The 24,094-nt window shown below is 38.4% G+C and overlaps 2 protein-coding genes across 3 annotated transcripts; one reads left to right on the top strand and one right to left on the bottom strand.

Annotated features, from left to right (window-relative positions):
• Positions 1-19: 19 nt before the first annotated feature.
• On the top strand, positions 20-14,145 carry C1H2orf49 (chromosome 1 C2orf49 homolog). Of its 2 annotated transcripts, XR_013345817.1 has the most exons (5): positions 20-167; positions 1,548-1,714; positions 5,957-6,326; positions 11,574-11,813; positions 12,523-14,145. XR_013345817.1 is itself a non-coding variant. In XM_077814289.1 (4 exons), the coding sequence occupies exons 1-4, from the start codon at positions 42-44 to the stop codon at positions 12,577-12,579; spliced, it is 720 nt and encodes a 239-aa protein (XP_077670415.1). In that variant the 5' UTR covers positions 20-41; the 3' UTR covers positions 12,580-14,145. The 2 variants fall into 2 exon arrangements, 1 of the variants encoding a protein (XP_077670415.1); XM_077814289.1 differs by lacking the exon at positions 11,574-11,813.
• On the bottom strand, positions 7,842-8,206 carry LOC144263436 (small ribosomal subunit protein mS37-like). The gene is given in 2 exon segments (XM_077814291.1): positions 7,842-8,140; positions 8,143-8,206. Coding segments are annotated over 2 exon segments (363 nt in total).
• Positions 14,146-24,094: the final 9,949 nt, after the last annotated feature.

Raw genomic sequence — 24,094 nt, 5'->3', positions numbered from 1 at the left:
GCATTGTGGGAACGGCCGCGGGAAGGAATCGCCGCGGGAAAATGGCGGTGCAGGGGGCGGCAAGGGAGGGCGGCGGCGGCAGCAGCAGCAGCGGGCGGGTGAACTCGGACCTGTTGCTGCACCCGGAGCTGTTGTCGCAGGAGTTCCTGCGGCTCACCCTGGAGCAGGTGCGGCCTGGGAGGGGGGGCCCTCACCGAGCCCCAGGGAGCCCGCGGGGCGCCCGCCACCGCCGGAGGGGGGATCCCTGGGCCAGGAGAGCCCCGCCCGGGCAGCGAGCCTCTCGCCGGGAGCCCTCCGACCCCGGGCCCCGCAACACGTCCCCCCCGGGTCGTGCCGTGTGCCAGCCTGAGCCGGGCTTGGAGGCGGGGAGGTCGCTGCTGTAACCCAGCGCGCCCCGCCGGGCGTCGGGACCCGAACTCGAGTCCCTCCTCTGGTTGTACCCGTGTGACGGTGGGAGCCCGTGTCACGCGGATCGATGTTTCCCCATGTAACGGCCTTTGCACATCGCAGGCAGGCCCCGGAGAGGCGCTGGCCTCCTCCACCCCAGGATAGAGTCCGCTTCCATTTTAAAGCTTTATTTTAACAACGCATTGTCGGTTCGGTTTGGAAAACTTGTTCCCCTTGAAAGCTGGCAGATTTGCCAGAAAGTAAAAGAACATTGGCACGAAGTTAGAAGGGAATTCGTCAAACTGTTGGGTTTTTTTAAGCGTACATTATTAAAATACCCTGATCCGAAAGTAACTTTAAGTAAATATATTAGTGTACGTCGTTGTGGACAGTTTGAGTTCAACTCCTTCTCCAGTTGAAGTCATAGGGGTTTATTTGCTATCAGTTTAAGTGGAACTAGAATTGGATACCGTTACCCTTAGCTTGTTAAATGTTACCTATGTGAGTAGTTACCCTGAATTTTAATGTGCTCTCACGTATAGAGTTATAGGCATAATGGTTTAAAGGTTCAAGGCCCATGTGTGTGGGAGAGTATGTTTCATTCTCTTGGTTGGTTGTATCTTAGAAAATCAGCATTCGACTATAGATAGCTAATGGAGATCTGCCTTCCACTCAGATGATAGACGCTTGTGTTTTGGGAGCTGAGGAATCAAGAATCCAGATCTAGGGACTTGAAAGACCACCTGTGTGTGATTTTTATGAAGAGGTAGTAGCTTTTCTGCAAATAAGGTTGCAAACCCATTACAAGGTTGGCTTGATCCCTTTTGTAATTCAGAGAAATTCTCATAATTTAAAATGTTTGGCATTGAGATTAATTGAACTAGAATGTGCGCTGAGAATTATTTAAACCCGTTTTTTCAGATGACCTAACAAAGGCTGTGATCCTGCTGTTGGGTCCATGCAGGTACCTCCTTATACCTGCATGGAATCTCACCAATGTATGTATTGATAATCTGCAATGTTCTGTAAATCATGTATTTCATTACTTGTTTAAAATGTTAGTTATGCTAAATTAACTGTTGAAAAAGTGAAATGCCATTAAAGTTATTTGCATTTGGAAGTTTCTCCTGTTAATAGTGGCTATGTTCCTTTTCCCACAGAAGAACATATTAGTTGAAAATAGTGCAAAGATCGACAAAGATGGCCTCACTAATCTCTATGTTCAACATGCCATACCATTGCCTCAGCGGGACTTACCCAAAAGTAGATGGGGGAAAATGATGGAAAAGAAAAGGGAGCTAAATGAAACAAAAAATGAGAGTAAAAGGTAATTCAATTGTGCTTGTAATTCCTGGATTGCCGTTGGCACATTTTGGAAAACAAGATCAACCTAATTATTTTCTACTCAGTTCATAAAACTTGTAAATTGCAGTTTCTGTGCATGTTGCTAGCACTTGCAGGGGATGCTGTGTGTGAGATTTCAGAATGTATTACCATAATGGTGACCCAAAAGGGGAAGAAGTTCAACTGTAGCAATAAAATGCTGATAATAGTAATACCTAGTTCTTATACAGTGCTTTTCATCAGTAGATCTCAAAGCACTTTGCAAAGGAAGTAAGCATCCTTATTCTCATTTTACAGACGGAGATAGATAGGGGATGAAAAGCTTAGCACTTGTCATGGTTAATAGTAATAGTTGTTACTATTATTACTTGTAATTGTTACTATTGACATTACTGTTACTAATTGTAGTTGTTAGTTACAGTTAACATGTCTCAAATCAATATCCACTCATAATATAATTACCCTATATCATTCACACTCAGTTGGTTATGTCTACTTTACAGAGGCTATACTCATGTAGGTACGTTGCTGTAGCTATGCTGGCATAACCCTGTAGTGTTGGTGCAGCCTTGATGGAAGGGGTTTTTCCATCAGCATAGGAATACCACTTCCCTGAGCAATGATATTTCCATTGACAGAAGTATTATTTCATTGATGTAGCTTCGTCTACATTGGGGGTTAGTTCAGAATAGTTACATCAGTCAGGGGTGTGGATTTTTCATACCCCCTGACTAATGTAGCTGTGTTGACCGAATTTTTAAAAAGTAGACCAAGCCATAGTAATTTATGCTTGCTTGTATGCTAGGAATTGAGGAAGGATTTTGGGCACCAGTCTGCAACAAAAGTGTGTGTGTTGTATCTAATTCAAGACCACTTTTTGAGTTGAATAGCTCTTCTCTCATATAAGGCCTTAAACTCAACCTTGATCAGAAAATAAAGTGGTCTGAAAATTTTATTTTATTTATATTTCAGTTCCACACTGTGGTCCTAATTCTGTAATATGATGTTCATGGGCAGATCTCTATACCCATGCCAAATTGCTGTGATTTTTTTAAAGGGCTTCCCTGTGCTTCACATTAAAGGTTCAGGGCCTCAGTTTCTGACAGCTTTGTGTGAATGCAACAGATAGACAACTAGATGTACTCATAAAGAAACTGTCTGTATTCACGCACTGTGCAGTACTTCAGCCAGTGAGCAGACATAAGCATGCAATACTGATCTCATACATCAACAGTGTTTTGAAACAGCTGAACAGGACTTGAGTTTTTGGTACAGGCATGCAGATGAGCACACCAAGAAACCTACATTTCTTAAGAATTCCTGTACCCAATTTTACCACTATATATAGATCTCACATGTGAGTGGAGTTTGAGTTCGCACATTAGAAATAATTATGATGGTACAAATAAAACTTGTTTAGAGTTACACACATTTTATAATAAAAAGTAATATATGAAGACCAAAGAATAGAAATAGGCCCATTTAGACAGCCACTCTGTTTTTGGTAAGGGTTGCACTGTTAAGGTTATTTTATTGGTGTTTAATATATTGTATGTTGAAAGTCCAATTACTGTTTAGGTGCTTCCTATTGATTAGCCACTATTAGGCAACTTCAAGACTTTTCAGTAGTTAACCTTCTGTTCATGTTCAACGCTTAAATAATTTTGTCTGGCGAGTGTTTTATTGGGTTATCTTTTTACTGCTAGCATTCATGATGCACACAGTGTGGAGAGGGTAGGAGACAGGCTGCTGAAGGCTTTTGAAAGTTCTAGACTTAGAGCAGTTTTGGTAAGTAAAACTAAAATGAACATAGAGAAACTTCAGTTATTGTAACACCCTAGTGAGATGAATCAAAGTAGTTCACACGCTTTTAGGAGTGTATAATGTCCCCTTCTCCATTTCTGTTGATGACCTTGTAGTAGAACCAATATGGTTCTACTTTGCATGAGATGGAGCAGTATTTGGAGAGCTTCATAACCATCCTCTGTGTGCTGTAGAGTTCAACTCCACGAGGCTGCCTGAGTGTTGCTGTAAAGAAGGGTTTTGTGAGTGTGGGGGATAAATCTACCAGCTATACCCCGTAACACAGTATGGAAGCTGCTTCGGTGATAAAGCTGAGTTGCTGCTAAAGAGCAGCTTGCCTGCTGTGGAGCTTGAAGGGAAAGGATTCTTGCCTCGCCCTACCAGACCTTGATGAACTCCTCGGAGCACAGCACAACTGTTTAGACTGTGTGCTGGGGCTCGGAGTTGGGCCTTAGACAGTTGATACCTCTCTGTTGTTTCAGGATATCTGTCTGCAGGCTCAGGAAGACAACACTACATCAGTTTGCATTTTGTTCACATTCAGCAGGTAATCTTCACAACTTTAAAGATTACACATTGAATTGTTTTTGAGTGGAAACTGAAATTCTGCAGAAACAGAGAGTTACCTGATTGCCCAGAAGAAGTTTCCTGCTTTAGTGGCTTCTTTAGGAATATCTTCTAAATAATATATCACTCTGTCATTTGTGATAACAAAGGGTGCTGTTACTCCTCAAAAATACAATATGAGTGATCCCCACAATAATGAATTCCAAATATCCTACCTAAACATATATGTAGCTCCTGAGTGTCAGTATCCACAACAATTACTTAAAAGCAATCCTTAACTAAGGAATATCTGCTACATCTTTAAGCATGTTAAGGAAAGAGACTGAAACAGATACTATAGCTTTGTATACTGGTTTATTGGGGGTGGACTTTGAAGATAACTATTATGGAGTGCATTCAAGATTAGGGTGCTGTTGTCAGGAATAAAAGTTGCAAGGAAAAATCCAGAGTGAGTGGTAGAGATTAACTCTCTTCATTTGTGTGGGTAGGTTGCTTTTATTAGGCTCTTTACGTATTTTGCTCATTTAAGTGTTAAATTAATGGAATCATTAAACACAATTGCAGTATAATGAAGGGCAAATCCGAATGGCCAGCTTTGATGCACGGTCAGTTAATGTTGTCCTGTGAGCATGGATGCATATGCACTCTTCAGCTGTTGTTCCTTTCATTTTTAAAGAAACGTTGGTAAGTGCTATCATCACACAGCAGATCTCTGGAATTTCATTTATTTTTATATTTAAAGGCTATCAGCAACTCCATGTTTAGTGGCTATTCTAATGATGATGTAATTGAATCAGATGGGTGTCATGACGTGGGTATTAAACATGATTGTATGTAAAGTATATTCATTCTTACCTACATTTAAATAACCATGTATCTCTAAACCACTCATGTATAGCCACCTCAGTGATACTTATGTTATAACGTAACACTTTACTTGGACAACTTCTATGAAATGTATCACAAATATAAGGTATTGTCACAAATGAAAAATCAGTAAATGGAATGGTTGACGCTGGAATCTGTTCATTAATTTACAGATTTTCAGGTTTCCTGGTGATTGTCTTTTCCATGTCCCTGAGGTTTAGAATGCTTTTAGTCCTTACCTCAGTGTGCGTAAAAGGACAGTTATGTTAAAATCATATGTTAACTTTTTTGCCACGTATGCTGTTTGTTTGCCTTTTGAATTATCTTTTGGATATACACAATTTGACAGTGTTTCTCTATTTATAAATAAAATATTTAATTAGCCAGACTTGATTGCATGTAGATTCAAAAGCATGAGCAATTCTAACAAAAAATAAATTAGGCCTGCTATTTTGGCTCAGGAACAATTTATTTCAGAAATAGCGGTTGGGTTTTTTTCCTAAATATTTTCACTAATTGTCTGTCTAGCCCCCATTTGGGCCTTCTCACTGTAAGAATCATGAATAAATGCAGATGTTAACAGTGATTTTTATAAAATTTCAAATTGACGGTGAATCTCAACTTAGACGAAGAGGGCAATTCACAGCTCCTCAGATATTTGCCTTATATCTGGAATAACTTGTATCTCTTTTGATACTGTCAAATCCTAAAATAACTGTAAACGGCAATATTAAGGCTCTGCTAAATTTGACAGTCGTATTGTTTGGAATGAGTTTAAATAGGGTAGCTTGATATTTTTGAAGCAATTGCTTTAATTTAAATTGGAGCGAGTAAAACAGTTTAAGGAAAATGACTGACAAATATTGCCAGGTTGGGCTAGATTAATTTTTTGAATTGTCTGTTTACATTGCATATATTCCTGAGTTATTAACTGAACTCTTGATGATCTAGTTTGTATTTCTGAGAACTTTAAAACTTGTATTTTCAGTGTTACAACTGTGGAAGGCTTACGGAAACGGCCACTAATTGTATTTGATGGCAGTTCAACAAGTACAAGTATAAAAGTGAAAAAGACAGAAAATGGAGCTACTGATAGTCTAAAACCTCCTCCAGCTGGAATCACTGCTGATACTTTTAGGAGATTATCTGTTCCTTCAAACGCCTCAACATACATTTCAGCCTCCAATTTATCACAGGAGGCTAAACTGGAAACTGGGAAGAATAAGGATAAACAGAACAGTGTTCCAGTGACTAATAGTATATTGGCTAATCTGAAGTTGCCACCTTTGACCCCAGTAGCAGGAGCTGCTGTTGTGAAATTAAAGAGAGCAGCTCCAAAAGAAGAATCTGAATCAGCGGTATGTATGTTCACACCACTGTCTAGCTTTTTGCAAATCTTTTCCTTGAGCATATGAAGGAGCAGGTAGGTCCTCAGATCCCTTTATTGAGAATCCTTTATAACATTATAACTGTTATATTTTAGCTTTATTTGAAAGTCATTTTATATAATTTGGTATACACATTACTGTAGTACATACAGTATGGTTGGTAGTGTGCAAACACATAGGAAGAGACAGTCATTCCCCTGAAAAGTTTATAGTGTAAAGAGACCAAACAGACAAAAGATGGGAAGGTAAACAGGGGCACAGAGAGATGAAGTGACTTGCCTAAAGTCGCATAAGAGCTGGGATTCGAATGCTGATCTCTTGATTCCCTGTCCTATATCTTATCCATTAGACTGCCCTGCCAGTAAAATAGTAATTCTTTAGCACTCATCACTCATATTAATAACTAGCATTGCAGAATCACCTAGGAGTACCAGTCATGGGCCAGGATCCCATTGTCTGGGTACCTTTCAAACAAAACAAAAAAATGATCCTTGTCCCAAAGATCTTACAGTCTAAGTACAAGACATGAGACAACAGGTGATTAGATGAATGAGCACAAGGCAACGATGAGATAATACTGGTCAGTATGATAGCTCTATCAGCATATCAGCTGTCTAGCCATTATCAAGTTGCTTTTCTAGGCATTGTTACCCAAGGTTTTCAGAATCCAAAGCTGTGGATTAACTCTTTCACTCCAGGTGGTTTTAGGAATAAATCAGTGGGAACACAATGCTTCCATCTGATGAAATATTGATACAAGGAAGCGTGCTCTTATCTAAAACTACTATTTATTAGCTGTAAGTGCGCACACACATGAGCAATACGTTTAGGACATCCAAAATAATTACCTAGAATCTGAGATGGTATTAAGTAATTAGCAGCAGGTCAGCAATGACCGCTTGCTTCCCTGCCGGGGAGTATGGTATCAGGAAAACGTCTCTTATGATAGCTTCAGCTCCAAAGTACGGTCTATTATCTAGTCTTTTTTTATCACTAAATTTTTACAGAACCATATCTCATAGCAACCCCCAATGGGTCATTACTTCTTCTAATTTCAGTCAACTAGTTATCAACAAAACATTCCTAGCAGTCTTAGCCATAATAAGCTTCTACACCAAAGGCACCGAAGCTCAAAGTCTCCATCCACTTATTTTCTTTGTCTTATTTATTTTTTTATTTATTTTATTTCATTCCTTAGAAGGCTTTATTTCACAATGAAGCAAGACTCAAGACCGCATTATGGCTGATTGAGTAACACTTAGCAAACTCCTGTTATCACAAGACCCTGTGACCCCATAGAACAATCTCAGCTAATGGAGAAAGTGGCCCCACCCCCAAAGAAATGTTCAAGTCAAGAATCTCTGAGGAATGCTGGCAGCCACCATCAGCCCCAAATGCTCGCTGATCACTATTTTAACTTCTTCTCCAAAGATGATACCAGCTTCAGCTACTGGTCTCCAGTTACTTGGGAAAGCAAGTCTTCCTTTAAAAATCATCTGTGCTGTTAGGGAACCTTCTCAGTAGTTTGTTCACTGTCTTTGGAGATAAGTTTCTCATCTGGCCCAGGGACTCCTGTTTAAGTCTTTCCTTGTGCTCCGCATCTGTCTTTGCCATACAGTCATAGAATGTCTGGATCTCCTTGGCACAGACTGCATCGCTGAACTCATTCTGCTTCCAGCAAGCCATCGGTAATGACATCTCTGTGGTACACGTTGCCTCTCCCAGGTGCAGGCGGTGGTTCGCCACCTGGTTGGCCAGCACCAGGGGGCGGGTGGGGCACATGGTGGGGCCCACCTCTGCTGCCTGGTGGCCAAGCGCCCGAGCCAGGCCGGGTACACAGGTGCTGCCATGGTCCTCGCAACGGGCCGTAAAGTGACAGACACCTGGTCCCACGTGACCCCCGTTCCAAGTTTGTTGAATCTTTTCTCCCCTCCTCCTATTCTGATTAGCAGAAAGTGCAAGCCTGTAGCTAGTATTTGACCTTGCCTCAAAAGCCCTCCTTGTCCAAATTAACCCTTAACTATGTGGTGTTCTATTTTATTAATTCATGGTGGCTGAATGCACACACTATGGCTGCAATTAGTGTGATCAAATTCTGGTGTAACATACCCCTCAATTCCGGGGTAACAGCACCACAGCAAAGAAGAAGGGATTTGAAGGAGTACAATGGGGTGGCTTTATGGATGTTGTTGGGGAGCTCCTCATGCATGAGGAGCAACATGGGAGAAAGCATGAAGGTGCTTGAAAACTTAACGAGGGGGCAGTGAAGGCTGGTGTCATTGGCGGAGCAGAGGCAGGAGTTAGCATTGCGATAGCATATGAGAGATGGTAGGTTGGGGAACAGGGTTTGAAGGGCCTTGAACTATGTCTTCACTTTCATGTTTGATGCACTGGTTAAGTAGGACCCAGTGGAGCAATACAAAGAGAGATTTCAAGTGACAAGCTGAGGAAGTGATCTTCACAGCAGCATTTTGAGCATTTTTGGCTGTGAGTGGGGCAAGAGAAAAGGCCACTCAAGGCTAGAGAAGAGGATGTTGCAGGAATCAAGACACACTATTGAGGGTCTGGATGAGTCAGGTACTCATTTGTATGTTTAATCTCAAAGGCAGCTCTTCCAGCAGCACTTCAAAGCCATGCTGAAGCACTAGATCAATACTGACCCAGCACGAAGCTGAAAAACATCACTAAACTACTACAGTGTTCTTTAGAGATCTTTTAGTCAAAACTTAAATAGGTTTTCGAATTTGTTTGGTTCACAGCACAGAGGTGCTGTATGGTACGTCTACAGGTTTTGTTCACCTATTAAATATTTAATAGAGCTGTCCATTAATTGCTGTTAACTCAAGCGATTAACTCAAAATTAATCACAGATTTAATTGCACTGTTAAACAATAGAATACCAATTAAATGTATTAAGTTTTTTCAGATGTTTTTCTACATTTTAAAATATATTGATTTCAATTACAACACAGAATACAAAGTGTATAGTGCTCACTTTATAATACTTTTGTTACAAATATTTGCACTGTAGAAATGATAAAAGAGAGAGTATTTTTTAGTTCACCTCATACGATACCGTAATGCAATCTCTTTATCATGAAAGTGCAACTTACAAATGTAGAATTTTTTTTGGTTACATAACTGCACTCAAAAACAAAACAATGCAAAACTTCAGCACCTAGAAGTCTACTTAATCTGACTTCTTGTTCAGCCAATCTCGAAGACAAACAAGTTTGTTTACATTTAAGGGAGATAATGCTGCCAGCTTCTTATTTACAATGTCACCTGAAAGTGAGAACAGGCATTCACATGGCACTTTTGTAGCCTCATTGCAAGGTATTTACGTGCCAGATATTGCTAAACATTCGAACGCCCCTTCATGCTTCTATGCTGATGATGCTTGTTAAAAAAAATAATGCATTAATTAAGTTTGTGACTGAACTCCTTTAGGGAGAATAGTATGTCTCCTGCTCAGATTTACCAGCATTCTGCCATATATTTCATGTTATAGCAGTCTCGGATGATGACCAACACGTGTTGTTCGTTTTAAGAGCACTTTCTCTGCAGATTTGACAGAAAACAAAGAAGGTACCAATGCGAGATTTCTAAAGATAGCTACGGTACTAGAATGAAGGTTTCAGAATCTGAAGTGCGTTCCAAAATATGAGAGGGACGAGGTGTGGAGCATGCTTTCAGAAGTCTTAAAAGAGCAACACTCTGATGTGAAAACTACAGGATCCAAACCACCAAAAAAGAAAATCAACCTTCTGCTGGTGGCATCTGACTCAGATGATGAAAGTGAGCATGCGTCGGCCTGCACTGCTTTAAATCGTTGTCAAGCAGAACCCCTCATTAGCATGCATGCATATCCTCTAGAACAGTGGTTGAAGCATGAAGGGACATATGAATCTTTAGTGCATCTGGCACGTAAATATCTTGCAACGCTGGCTACAACAGTGCCATGTGAACACATGTTCTCACTTTCAGGTGACATTGTAAACAAGAAGCGGGCAGCATTATCTCCTGCAAATGTAAACAAACTTGTTTATCTGAGTGACTGAACAAGTAGGACTGAGTGGACTTGTAGGCTCTAAAATTTTACATTGTTTTATTTTTGAATGCAGTTTTTTTGTACATAAACTTACAAATGTAGAATTAACTTTCATGATAAAGAGATTGTATTACAGTACTTGTATGAAGTGAATTGCAAAATATTTATTTTGTTTTTATAGCACAAATATTTGTAATCAAAAATATGAAGTGAGCATTGTACACTGTGTTCTGTGTTGTAATTGAAATCAATATATTTGAAAATGTAGAAAACATCCAAAAATATTTAAATAAGTGGTGGTCTATTATTGTTTAACAGTGCAATTGCAATTAATTTTTTTAATCACTTGGCAGCCCTAATCTAAATAAATTCGTGTTCAGAGTTGATTACCACTGACATTCTTGAAATCAAAATCTTTACTGCAGTTTAGATTGTTTTGTAGTCTGTTAACATAAATAATTTAGGCCTCAGTTTAGCAAGATATTTAAGCATGCGCTTAAATTTAAGCATGAGGTGTCAGTGTGAATACTCATGCTTAAAGTTACGTATATGTTTAAGTATCTTGCTGAATCAGGCTGTAATGAATGAGCCAATGGTTTAATTTAACTTAACTATTAATTAAGCAATGGCTTCAGAGTTCCTAGAAGAAAAGTATAAAATAGGAGTTAGTGTTTCTTGGTCCTTGAATTACCATGTTCCAGACACTTATTTAAAATTCTGTCAGTACAGCCCAAATTCCTCATGCAATTTTAATTTGGTAATACTGTTTACTTCCTGTCCTAAACTCTTTTGTAGTGTTTGGTTGTATGGGAAGTGATTCGTGTGTGCATATTTGAAGGATGGTATATAAATGGAAGATATTTTAATTGATTTTAAGAGGGGTGTATCTTCTGTCAGAATAAGTGACTTCCTGTTTTGCTGAAATTTGGTGCACAGGTTGTTGGTCATGAGCAGACTTTTTTTCCATAATTAAAGAAAACTGTGTACATAAGGTAGTAAAGAATCTTCAGCATACGAGAGACGCTGCTGTTGGGAATGTTACTGTGCAGCATTAAACTAAGTCTCACCAAGGACCAATGTTAAAAAACTGTTTTGCTAAAGTGGCAGATGGTTCCACTAGTATGAAACCCAACAGACTTCTTGCATATTGGTGCTTTCCATTTCAGGCATGCTGCTGTTTGTTTAAGAACCACTCATGGTGTTGGTGTTAATTTGTAAAGTCTGGTCTGTGTCCTGATTACCTTAAAGACCATCTCTGCAACTTCCCAGTGGCTGAGATCAGCTGAATTGCTGCTCACAACATCCAGATTTGCATTCTCAGTTTGGTGTCAGCATCTGTTTTGAACTCTACTTGAGTCTGGATCCTGCTCCCCGTTTGGTCTGCCAGAGCTAGTTTGACTTTCAGGGTATGGTGCAAAGTCCATCTGTTTATTCAGGTGTTTGCCTGTCTAACCAACTGAAGACTGCTTCATAGTTCCTTCTTATTTTTGATGACTGTTTGAGATTGATTTGGAGGTTGTCTGTTTGCTGCCAATTCTTATGAATTTTTTTATTTTTAAATTTGCAAGTGCACAGAGGCTTAAGCAATGGGTTCCTCATTTATACGTGGTAGTGTAAAGAAATACCTGTTTTTCTGTAGTTGTAATTTTTCAGCAGTTTTACGCAAGTAGTCTTTTAATTGTCTTTAGAATAGAGCAGCATTTTTAAGATTCTTTAATTTTTAAAAATTAGATTTAATTATATTTAATTTTAAGAGTAGATATTCCTATATTTGCTTTAAAACATTCTTAATGGATCAGACCTTAGTTTAAAGTTCTTATATGGATGTATTTCTAAATTACTTATGTTTTCCAAGTAAGAGGGATACTTTTGGTAAACGTGCTCACCACCACAAAAAATGAATGAGTTTGCAAGAGGTTAAATTTATCAGCCTTTATAGTTCTTCTTCCTTTTTACTTTCTGGGTAAGCCTGACATTTTAATTTCCTCCAGAAGATGGCATCAGAAAGTTACTATAATGTTCTCAGCTATCCCTCTCTGGATATTGTACAATAACTACTAAATACTGTCTAGTGCAGCACATCTAATATTAGTTGTATACTTTCTTCTATTCCAGAATGACCTAAAACCTACAGAAGCAAAGAAGAAAATCCAGCATGTAACATGGCCATGAACTAGTGGGGGTCCTGGAAATGTAAATATATCATTCCTGTAGTTCAGAACAGTTGAAGTACATTTCTCTTTAAACTATACAGGGATTCACATTGTTGTGGAGTTTTCTTAAGTTTGAAAGCTCCCTAATATAAAGCTGGAATCATAGTCTCACCAATCACCTTAAAAGTGTCTACCTTCTTGCATTGAGAGTGGTTTCACTTTCCCTTCCAAAGGTGGTGGTATTACAAGATACTAAAAAAACCTGCTTTTGAATTTTCAATTATACTGTAGTTCATTTCCTACGTGTCTCTACAAAACACCTTTGTGGGTTTAAAAATGTTCATATTTTATACTATACAGCTAAATTCAGTTTAGTAGATCATGTCCTGGCTAAATACCCAACACAATTGTTGAGGTTCCAGGTGTATGAAAGATTGTGCATCCAAACCCTTTTTGGGTTCCAGAAGATAGTTACTTAAACAATATAGTATAAAATCATCGGATTGACAGGTTTTATTCTAGAGAAAAAATTATTTTTGTTATATAGAACAAAACTACAGAATTGTATTTGTATTACATTTTAAAATACAGGTTAAGTTGGTAATAACAGATGAACTATGTAACATCCTTGCTTCAAATTGAAGCTTCTATAGTCATTTGAGATGAAAAAATGCACATGGAAGCACATTATTAGAATCTATATTCAGCATGAATCTGAGGGGAAAAAATGAATGGATTAGTGCCATGCTCTTATATACAAACTTCTGTATGCATGTGTGCAACACATTTCTTTTGTTATCCCCGTTATTATAATGCTTGTTAAAATAAGTGGGAAATCCTAGAATGCGGGCCAACACTCTCCTCTCATCAACACATAAAGAGGTAACAATCACTGCAGTGAGTTAGGATAGTATACTCTTAACAATGTCTTGCCTCTTTCATACCTGTGAGAGTTATTAAAATGAGATCTTCAGTTTTTCTTTGAATCCCAGTGGATTCCATTTAGATTATTACTTGTGTGGTGTAATACACTGGATTTGGTCCTATGTCCATTAGAATCAATGGCAAAACTATTGATTTTGGTGGTTAAGTGGGCCTGATCCTTCACGTACTTTGAGTGTATGTGGTAAACAGTAAAGCTTCTATATACAAAAACTAATTTGAAATCTTTGTTCCTCCCATATGAAGGCCTTTCACCACTGAATTTAAACATGAAGAAATCCTTGTTCTGGCTTTATGAGCCATTTGAAAATGCTGTCAGCAGTGATCTGAAAGCTTACTTAGAATTTTTTTAAATGTATATGTATTGAAAATATGAACAGTAGTCTACATCGGATATGGCTGAGACAGGAGTTTCCCATTCATTATTGTGGAATCAAAGGCACTTCTGAATGCTGTAAAATAGTAAGAATGGTGTGTTTTTTTTAAATATTGTGTGCTTGTTTCCTTTTACTAAACACTAAAACCTGTGTGCAGGTTTTATACTTCAGTACAGAAAAGTTTCACATGTTAATGTACATTTTGTATGTAAAGAGTGGTCTTTTAAGTAGTTTTATCTTATTTAAATAAACTGAATTAAAAGTAATCTTTTTCAGTAGTGTAGATCTATTTTGTAATGAAATTAAACCTGTTGAATTGAAATAGTGATGTGGAAGTGTACTCGAAGTCACTGAGACGACTACTTAAAGTTAAGTATGTTCATAAGTGTTTGCAATATTGCAGTTGTAATTTTGGTAAACGTTACACCTTTTTTACTAAATCATCCCATAAACCTAACTTAATTTTAGAACACTTGTCACAATAATTATTGTGACATCTTACTCGGGACAACCGGAATTGTGAGCCACCATGTTACCACTCTGCCTTTGGAAGAGTGAACTTTGCTGCTGCTGCTGAGCTATGTTTCAGCTCCCTGGCACACCAGCTTGACAAGCTTGACACACCTGCCTTTCCAACAAATGCTTCAGGACTCTGCCAGTCCAAACCTTGCATTGAAGGTAACCATCATTGAACCCAAGTTCCCTGGAGATGTCCTTCTGCAGTGTTCAGTCCCTCTCAACAGACACTCACAGAAGTTAAGTTTGCTGCTTCCAAAAAGACAGAGCACACATTAGTCTTAAAATAGCTGAAGACTTACACTTCTCTTCAGTATAACAGCACTGAGAGTTTTGTAACAAAACAATAAATTTATTAACAAAGAGTGTATGTTTGAATGATTTCAAGCAAGAGTTAGAGATATGAAAGGTAGGTTACAAACAAAACACTCTTTCTAGTGACTAAAACAACTTCAGAAAGTTAGTCTTTGTCTAAGCAGATTTCCCACCTATAGCCAGTTCGCAGAGACATCAGCCTTCTTAGCTGAAGGGATCAGATTTCTCAGATTTCAAGAGCTCTGGCTTCGTGTGTCCCTCAGGTGATTGATGCCAAAATGGCTTTCTGTTTCTGCTTATATTTCCCAAAGTCCATTGTCTGTTCAGGAGCCTGGAGGTACAGCCTCCATCCCCAGTTGTGATAGTTAAATGGTCATCTCCCTCACATGCTATTTTGATGGCTTTATTTATCTTGACAGGTTTCAGAGTAACAGCCGTGTTAGTCTGTATTCACAAAAAGAAAAGGAGTACTTGTGGCACCTTAGAGACTAACCAATTTATTTGAGCATGAGCTTTCGTGAGCTACAGCTCACTTCATCGGATGCATACCGTGGAGTTTCCACGGTATGCATCCGATGAAGTGAGCTGTAGCTCACGAAAGCTCATGCTCAAATAAATTGGTTAGTCTCTAAGGTGCCACAAGTACTCCTTTTCTTTTTATTTATCTTGTTTGTAGATGTACTTCCATTGTTTTTGGCCTGACCTTGCTCCGTTTACATTGGAGACACAACGTAGTCAAGCAGGTAAAACAATATTCATTTGTCTAGGACAGGCTGAGCTTATGCATTGCTTGCAAAACACATTTTAAAAATATATTTCCAGCACATACTATAGTTCTTTATACACCAGCCATCCGTGCATCATGCAATAATATTAATGACCAGCATCTTACCAGTTTGCATACAATACCTGTGTGACACCTTTTATAAACAGATTATGATAGCAGTGACTTTGTCCATGTAAGGCACACTTTCTAGCTATTCCCTAATTAGAGCTCCTTGAATATAAATTGTTTGTTCTTGAAAGAAAGATTATGCAGTTTAGGAAATTATTTGAAAGGTAGATACATACATTTTCAAACATATTACATAAAAAGAAGTAAATTGGCAAGACCGTTAAATTATAACCTTTTTTCATATTCATGTCATGTTAAAAATTTAACAACTTTATTATCGGGTATATGGATCTCTTACAAACCACTGCAATATTTAAAATAGCTTAAAGAATGAAAGTAATCAACAAATATCTGACCAAATACCCAGCTCTATATATGTCTGTCATTGGTATATTTCTTCTAAAGAGCTATTTGTTCAAGTATACATTCCTTGTGTCTCTATGGTTCTGTGATAAGAGGTCATATTTACTTAAAGGTTGTTTTTTTGTTAAGGCCAGAGGGGACCATTATGTCTGGTTTGGCCTCCTTAACTATGCTCCAGGGAAGAACTGGCTTTGTGTACCTTGGATGATGCTAGATTTTAAGTTGACTCCCTTCCATCCACCCCCACCTCCCCCCAGTTGTGTATCTAGAAGTAAGTATAGATCACTGTATGTTTAAATCATCTGAACAGCATTTTTAAATGTTTAATTTTACTCAGATGAACTTTCTGATATTTTCCCCACAAAATAAATGGCCACATGTCTGCATGCTACCCATTTAAAAAGCAAATCAAATCAAAGAACATCAGGGGGTTTTTGTTTTTAACCATACAAGATAATGGAAAAACTCTAGGCCAGATCTAGCTTTTTCACTGCTGACAATAAAACCTGGAGAAGGGAGTTCAGGGAAGGAAAATTCTTCAAGATTCCCCTTGAAAAATTTTCCATTCTGTCTTGGCTTCAGTTTTGGCTCCTTGAGGGATAAGTCATTGGGATTCATAGAAGGCTAGGGTAGTCCCTCCGTACTTGCTTTGGGACATCAACGTTCCCCTCTGCTTTCTTGAAACTATATTGCTAAGGCAGTTCCTGTCCGTGGCTGTTCAGAGGCTTCATCCATCACTCTTTTTAAAATGGGTTCTTTAGGGTTTGCCCTCTCTTAAACCTATATATCCTAACTCTCAAAGGGGGCTGCAGAAATCACTGCTCTCTTCCCTTCTGTACAGAGCAGGGGAGATTTAGACATGAATTCCAGGTTTTCATTTGATCAGGTTATGGCTGGTCCAGCTCTCTGCTGTAGAAATGAGTTCCACTGCTGTATTTTGGTTCACCTTCTGAATTTTTCTTTCAGATGTTGATTGCTTTTTGAACCAGTAGCTTCTGATGCACACCTAATTTGCAAAGTTTAATAACTGCAACAATAATTCTAATAAAATCACTTGTGGTGTTGGAAGTGAGACAGTAATTCCATGTCCATGTAATCTAAATACTGAGAGGTAATACCTTTATGAAAAATGTGAGAGCCAGTCAGTGAGATGAAGTTAATGTATGTTGGGGTTATAAGACTTTCTTGTATGAATGTATTGCTCGAGTTTAATAGGGGGCTGTGGGGGAAAGCAAGCATGGAAGCAACACAGGGGTTCCCGGCAAGCAACCTCCAAACCAACCTTGAGGGGCAGTTACAAGCTGGTGGGACAAAACATTGTCTTCAGCCAAAATGCAAGCCTTGTTTTGCCAGGGTGGGAAGCCAGAGATCAAAAGAACACCTAACAGTCAAAAAGCCCTTTCTGGGGGAGTCAGTTTGCGGAAGGACAGGTTGACACAGAAAGAGATTCTGCAGAAGGGTCCGAAAGATTTTGTGTCTTTCCCCAGATCCAGGAAACGGTAAGTCTTAGGGAAAGGCAGATATATGCATATAAGCTGGTTTATTGTTTTTCAAGATGGTTTTTCTCTGAAATGCTGTTCTATATAAACAATGCTTTGATTTAAGAAAGCTGTTTGGTCACTAGTTGCCACTGCTATTACTCCTGGAGGAAACAGGTATGCAGGGAACTGAGCTTCTGTCACACCTGCTGCTTAGCACCAGTAACTACAGCCCAACGCCTGGTCTGAGAGTGAGAGAATCATATGATTCCACCCACAGAGACAGATGATGGCTTAAGACCTGAGAGAAGGGGATACACTCAAAGTGACTAGGAGGGATCAAAGGTATGGTTAGTCGGGTAAGTGTGACAGTGACTTCTGGGTTATTCTATATTGTGCACAACACAGATATCTAGTGTACTTGTTGATGGTTCGGGTCCTCACTTTTTTTTTTCCTTAACACTGTGAAGAAGTTCAGGTCCCAAGTGTGACCTGTTTAAAACTATTGTTTGATCCCAGATACATTGCCACCTTAGCATGAAATTAGAAAAACATTGACAGGATATTACATATAAAATTGTGTTTTATGTCCTCCTGGCTATTTTTTAACAAACACTGTTTCCAGAGTTGTACTGACATTTCTAAGGTTACTAGTACACAATGATGATGAATATATTGTTTTTTTAAAAAGTTAATTTGAAATTTTGGCCTGTCTCTTCCCACCCCAAACCCACCTGGTAGATGGTCTTGAAGAGATTGCTAGGGAGCTGTGCTCTGCAGTGTGCAAGATTTATGGTAATCTCTATGTAGCCTCTCTTTGCCCTGACCCTTTCCACTCTAGTTCTGCTGCATGCAGGACATTCCAGAGCCTTTACTTAGAGGGCTAATTCCTGCAGTCGGAAGCTCAGCAAATTGGTCAGGTTACAGCTTCCTGCAGGAGCCGCACTCAGGAAAGAAAAGCTACAGGAGGCTTCCATCTTGGAATATCCTGAGGAAGAATGCCTTTATGTGGTTTTGACAATGCTTTTTTTCCAGAAGTATGAGAGGGATTTCTCTTATTCACTGTGATTGAACTTTTAACTAGAATTAAACCTAAAATAACAGTATCTTGTAAGAAAATTACAATTTATTTTCTGCTTCCATATTAGTTTTTGAATATTGTTATTTCTCTGTTTGTTTTAAATGAAGGAATTTTGTGTAGAAGGTAGAAGAACATAATTACAGTTCATTTGAGGGTCACATGATGCCCAGATAGTTGGAGAGCATAACAAATGGCATGTGCAACAAAAAAAATGGACTACATTAGTACTTCAAAAAAAATCCATTGGTTTCAAAGTAACAGCTGAATGGTGAGAGAGGTTTCCAACATACAATTTATAAGTGTATTTTTCTCTGTCTTTGTAGTGCACCAGCTTACACTGCTGGTGACATCACATGAACTCTGTTGGAGCATGAAATTGGGCTGTCAAAACTTTTCAGTCTATTGTACAGTTTCTCAAAATTTAATTTTCTGACCTTGCAGCGAATGATGTAAAGGTAAAACAGACCTAGGATACTAGAAAAGAGCACTTACCTTTACTCCTGAGGACAGCTGTATGCTTCAGCAGACAATAAATTAAATTCTAAATACACTGCTTCGCAGTGTTGGGTCAACCAGCATACTAATCTAAAATTGATGGATTTAAACAATAAACATGACAAACAGGGTAGTTGAATCTGACTTTATATCTCTGTGGATGAAAAGTTTGGAAGTCTGTTTCATGCCAAAATTAGTGGAATTTGGCCTCTACCCAAGTACCCTTTGAAACTGTCTTGATATTTTAGGAATCCCATAGAACTTCTGTGGACCAGCAGTGAAGAGATTAATTTGGCCTGGCTACAACCTGCTCATTGCGGTTTTCAGTGTATACCTTGAAACATGGATTATTTTTGAATCTTTATTACCAATATAACCAAGAATTTGACATTGCTCCTTAAAATAAAAATGAACTTTTCTGGTGACCAACAACATGGAAGCATTTGGAAGGTTTAGACTAGCAGATAGTAAGTACCCTGTCGTATATGGGAACAATCTTGTCAACAGCTGTCTGGGATGCAAACATGGATACAGAAACGAAGTGATCTATTCTGAAAGTATGTAGAAAAAAGTATATCATCTGTGCTTAAGGTTTCCATACATCCAGGCACACAGTTCAAGGACAACTGCTACCATATTTTGGAATAATTTATTTACAGTGCCTAGAATATCACTTTTCTGGTGTGCTGCTTGGAGAGCCATCTTGAATGCAATCAGTACCATGATCAGATACCATGGTGATAGATGCAGTATAAGGACCTAGGTGGGTAGTATTGTATGAGTGCTAAGTGCATTTTTGCTCATGTAGAAAGTCAGTGATAAAAATGATAGGGTTCACTTATCTGATACTGTAAAACCAAAATTGTTTGGGACTGGATGGCTTTTTTCTTCATTGAATAATGTGATTGTGCAGGTAACTCTCACATATACAATTAGTTCACAGTTCTGTTTGCAAAACCGCACTACTCTACTAATTTTAGTTTTTAAAGGCACTTCATTGCAGGTAATAAGTAACCCATGTTGGGTACAAAGATTTCCAGAGTTGCCTTTTCTCTCTTTATTCTGAAAGCTGATTTGCATCGGTAACTATGACAGGGAAATTCTTATATTCTGAAAGGACGTTCGGTATAATTAACTGACTGAATACAAATTACTTCCATCTGGAAACAGGTTTCAGAGTAACAGCTGTGTTAGTCTGTATTCGCAAAAAGAAAAGGAGTACTCTCTAAGGTGCCACAAGTACTCCTTTTCTTTTTCCATCTGGAAAGTGCATAAAGAGAGTATTCACTGTCTGACATGGCCATTATTCTTGAAGTTTGTGCCAGGAGTCTCCTTCAATGGATTGTTTTCCATGATAATATTCCACTGCCAGCACATTCTGTCACCCACAATTTTCTCTGCTGGAAATCTAAACTAGAAATGGTGCCAGACCAAAAGGTGTTGGACATGAATACACATGTTGCAACAGTAGCTATGCAAAGTTAAAATTAACATTTGTCCTGGAAGGGAAATTACTTTGTGACTTCTGTACAAATAAATCTCTGGTGTGTTCTCTTAAGCTCTTAAATTGTCCGCTAAATTTTGAGTTTAGACCTAGAAAGAATTATGTAAATTAAAAAAACAGCATATGGCTGGATTAAAGTCTTGCCTTCACTGGTGAGGCTAAACCACCCCAAAAAATTCATATACCAGTCAACAGATAAAGTCCATTCATGAATACATTTGGAGATGTTAATTTAGTTTTTCTCCACCAGTAATGTTTATTACAAATTTATACCACTTGTAGCATAGTGAGTGACCTGTTCAGAAGTTGTCTTGTATTGAGCAATCACAGTAACTGAACTGAAATATTTGTAGGTAACATGAAGACTTTGGAAGGTATGATTGAATAAAATACAAGTTGATAAATTGGAGAAACTGGCTGAGATTGAAATAAGATTGAATACAAAGACATAAAGAGGTTCATCTCTGAGGAATAATCAAATTCACAAATATGGTATAGAAAAATGATAGGTAGATGATAAAAATAGCTTAGAGACAGCTCTCCCATTTTATAAAAGCCTTGTATAAACTTGAGGGAGGTAAATATTATCTCAGTGTTACAGGTGGGGAAATGGAGCTATGAATTGAATTACCCAGTGCTGCATGCACAGACTCAGAAAAGTCCCCATTTCTCAGCTCTAATTTCAGTCCATTAAACCGTACCATTAATAACAGAAGGATCTGTAGAGCCCTGCAAATCCGCTTTATAGTTGTGGACCATGTTTGCGGATCACGGATTGTATGCAGATACAAATTATGTATCTGTACAGGGCTCTAAGGAGCTGAAGGCAAAAAATAATGGAAACAGGGTCAGCAATGGTACGTTGTTTCAAAAAAAAAAAAAAGAAAAAAGTTTAAATTAGGATGTACTTAAAAAGTAATGTGTAAAACAAGCCAGGTAACTATTACACTGTATCCAGCTCTGAGTGAGGTTGCAGCAGACAACTGCTGTCACCTGTGAGAACTATATTTAAAAAAAAAACATGGGGAGAGGAAAGGACAAATTATATTTTTCAGTGTTAACGAGGCTCCTACTGTCTGCAATTCTGGTCCCCCATGTTTTAGAAAGATGAATTAAAACTGGACTGGGGTAGGGCCGGGCTACTAGGATGATCAGAGGAATGGAAAAGTAACCTTATGAGAGGAGACTCAAAGAGCTTGGCTTGTTTAACCTAACCAAAAGAAGGCTGAGGAGAGATGTATTGATAAAGAACAATCATATCAGAGGGATAAATACCAGGGAGAGGGAGGAGATATTAAAGTTAAGCACCAGTGTTGACACAAGAACAAATGGATATAAACTGGCCATCAAAAAGTTTAGGCTTGAAACTAGATGAAGTTTTCTAACCATTAGAGGAGTAAAGTTCTGGAACAGCCTGACTACAAGACTGAGCTTGATAAGTTTATGGAAGGTATGGTCTGATGAGACTGCCTACAGTGGTTTGTGGCCCATCTGCGACTGCTAGTAGCAAATATCTCCAGTGGTCTGTGATCAGACACTAGATGGGAAGGGCTCTGAGTTACTACAGAGAATTCTTTCCCAGGTGTCTGGGTGGTGATTTCTTGCCCACATGTTCAGGATCTAACTGACTGCCATGTTTGGGGTGGTGAAGGGTGCCCTGGGATCAGATTGGCAGAGAAGATAGGGGGGTTTCACCTTCCTCTGCAGTATGGGGCATGGATCACTTGCGGGTTTAAATTAGTGTAAATGGTGGATTCTCTGTAACTTGAAGTCTTTAAACCATGATTTGAGGGCTTCAGTAACTCAGCCAGAAGTTATGGGTCTATTAGATGAGTGGGTGGGCAAGATTCTGTGGCCTGTAATGTGCAGGAGGTCAGACTAGGTGATCAGGATGGTCTCTTCGGGCCTTAAAATCTATGAGTCCTTAATCCTGAGCAGTGTTTTATCCTGCGGGACTGCCTGTGATACACTACTCATACTCCAGGGAAGGATTTGACCTATTCCCTTTGGAGCAAGGTCCCATCCTGGTAATGCTAAAATACTACCTGGCAGCATAAATTAGGCTAAAAGACTACAACATTTCAAATCAGAAAGAGATTAAGAACACTATAGATCAGAAGCCAAAATAAGTTGTGTGTTAGATGAATATTGGGTGCATGACTTGAATGTGTTGTGAGGGATGAGGCCAAAAGCAGAATGCCTTCAACCATCTGAAAGCTGTTCATTACGTCTTTGGCTATTTACTCTTCAAATATCCCCCTAACCATAGTTCATGTTGCTTTTTTGTTTAATTTTGGGTTTCCAGTTTGTAATGAATAGATCAACTAGCTCTGGCTAAAGGCAAGAACTTTGCACTCTGAGCTTCCAGAGAAGAGACTCAATTATATAAGAACATACCCCTAGTAATTGTGAACCATTATTAGGAAAAATTAGGGCTAAAACACTTCTGGAGATCAATGTCTGCAAATGCTTTCAGATATTTCATGATAAACTAGGTGAGAAAACCAAACCAAAACAAAAAATTGCTGTGTTTTACCCATAAAATCATACAATGTTTTGGACATGGTCAATATTTTTATATAAGGCCATGCGGATTCTAAATTGACCACCTGTCCTGAAAATAAAGTTTTTACATCAACTACAATTTAGAAGAATCCTTTTTACCATATTTTTAAATACAGCAATTGAGCATACACTAATTATTGTAGTGGGTGATATTACTTGGTCTTTTTGCACATTTCAGTTACTATTTATTTCTCTTTGGAGAGCCTTCCACCCATTGAAATCCATGGGAGATTACCTGCTATTTTGGTGTGTCCATTTGAGGATAATTATCAGAACCCTGCAAATTCACTAGTACTTCAGGGAAGTGAGTTGTATTTATATGGCTTATGTTGTATTTTTTTAAACTTTGGAAATGTTCTATGTACACTCTACTTTAGCAAATGTTGACACTTTAAAAGTAATAAAATCAAAATCACAAAAAAATTGAATTTATTAAATGATTTTATTTTAAGAAATACAATATGCAGTGTAATTTCAATTGATACTGACAATCACAATTTGTACTTCACACAATGATCATCTAGTCATGCAATAAAATATTTGTTACAGAACACTCCCACTTAAATGATTAATAATCCTTTTCTCCTAGTTAAGGCATGGTACGGATCCTTGAACACTGATACACGCCCTACATTCTCATCTTTCTACACACTTGACAGCACACTGCAATTACACATTCCAAGAACACTAGGCTTGAACTCCTGGTCCTATTGAAGTCAAACCGAGTTTTGCCATTTACTTCAGTGGTTCAAGATTTCACCCTGAATCTCTATCTATGAAGTTATAGCACATAGCCATTGTAATCCTTCAAACATATCACTCCCTTAAAGACTAAGGTTTGTAAATTCAAATATTCAGTGAAGAAAAGAAAATGTCAATAACAGCCAAAACATTTCATATCTCAAGTCTTGCACTGATCTAGGTTAACAGTGTAAATTCTTAACCATCAACAATCCATCTAGAGATTCTGAAATCATTTGTTGCCTCCTTCCCAGTCCACCTT

This window comes from Eretmochelys imbricata, chromosome 1 (genome assembly GCF_965152235.1).
Source record: "Eretmochelys imbricata isolate rEreImb1 chromosome 1, rEreImb1.hap1, whole genome shotgun sequence".
Classification (NCBI taxonomy): Eukaryota; Metazoa; Chordata; order Testudines; family Cheloniidae; genus Eretmochelys; species Eretmochelys imbricata.
Note: the sequence above shows the minus strand (reverse complement) of the source record. Positions and strands in the feature narration are given on the sequence as shown.

Coding starts and splice junctions, on each gene's coding strand:
- C1H2orf49 (XM_077814289.1), top strand. CDS start 42: ATGGCGGTGCAGGGGGCGGCAAGGGAGGGCGGCGGCGGCAGCAGCAGC. Junction 168..1,547: donor TGCGGCTCACCCTGGAGCAG/GTGCGGCCTGGG, acceptor CTTTTCCCACAG/AAGAACATATTAGTTGAAAA. Junction 6,327..12,522: donor AAGAAGAATCTGAATCAGCG/GTATGTATGTTC, acceptor CTTCTATTCCAG/AATGACCTAAAACCTACAGA.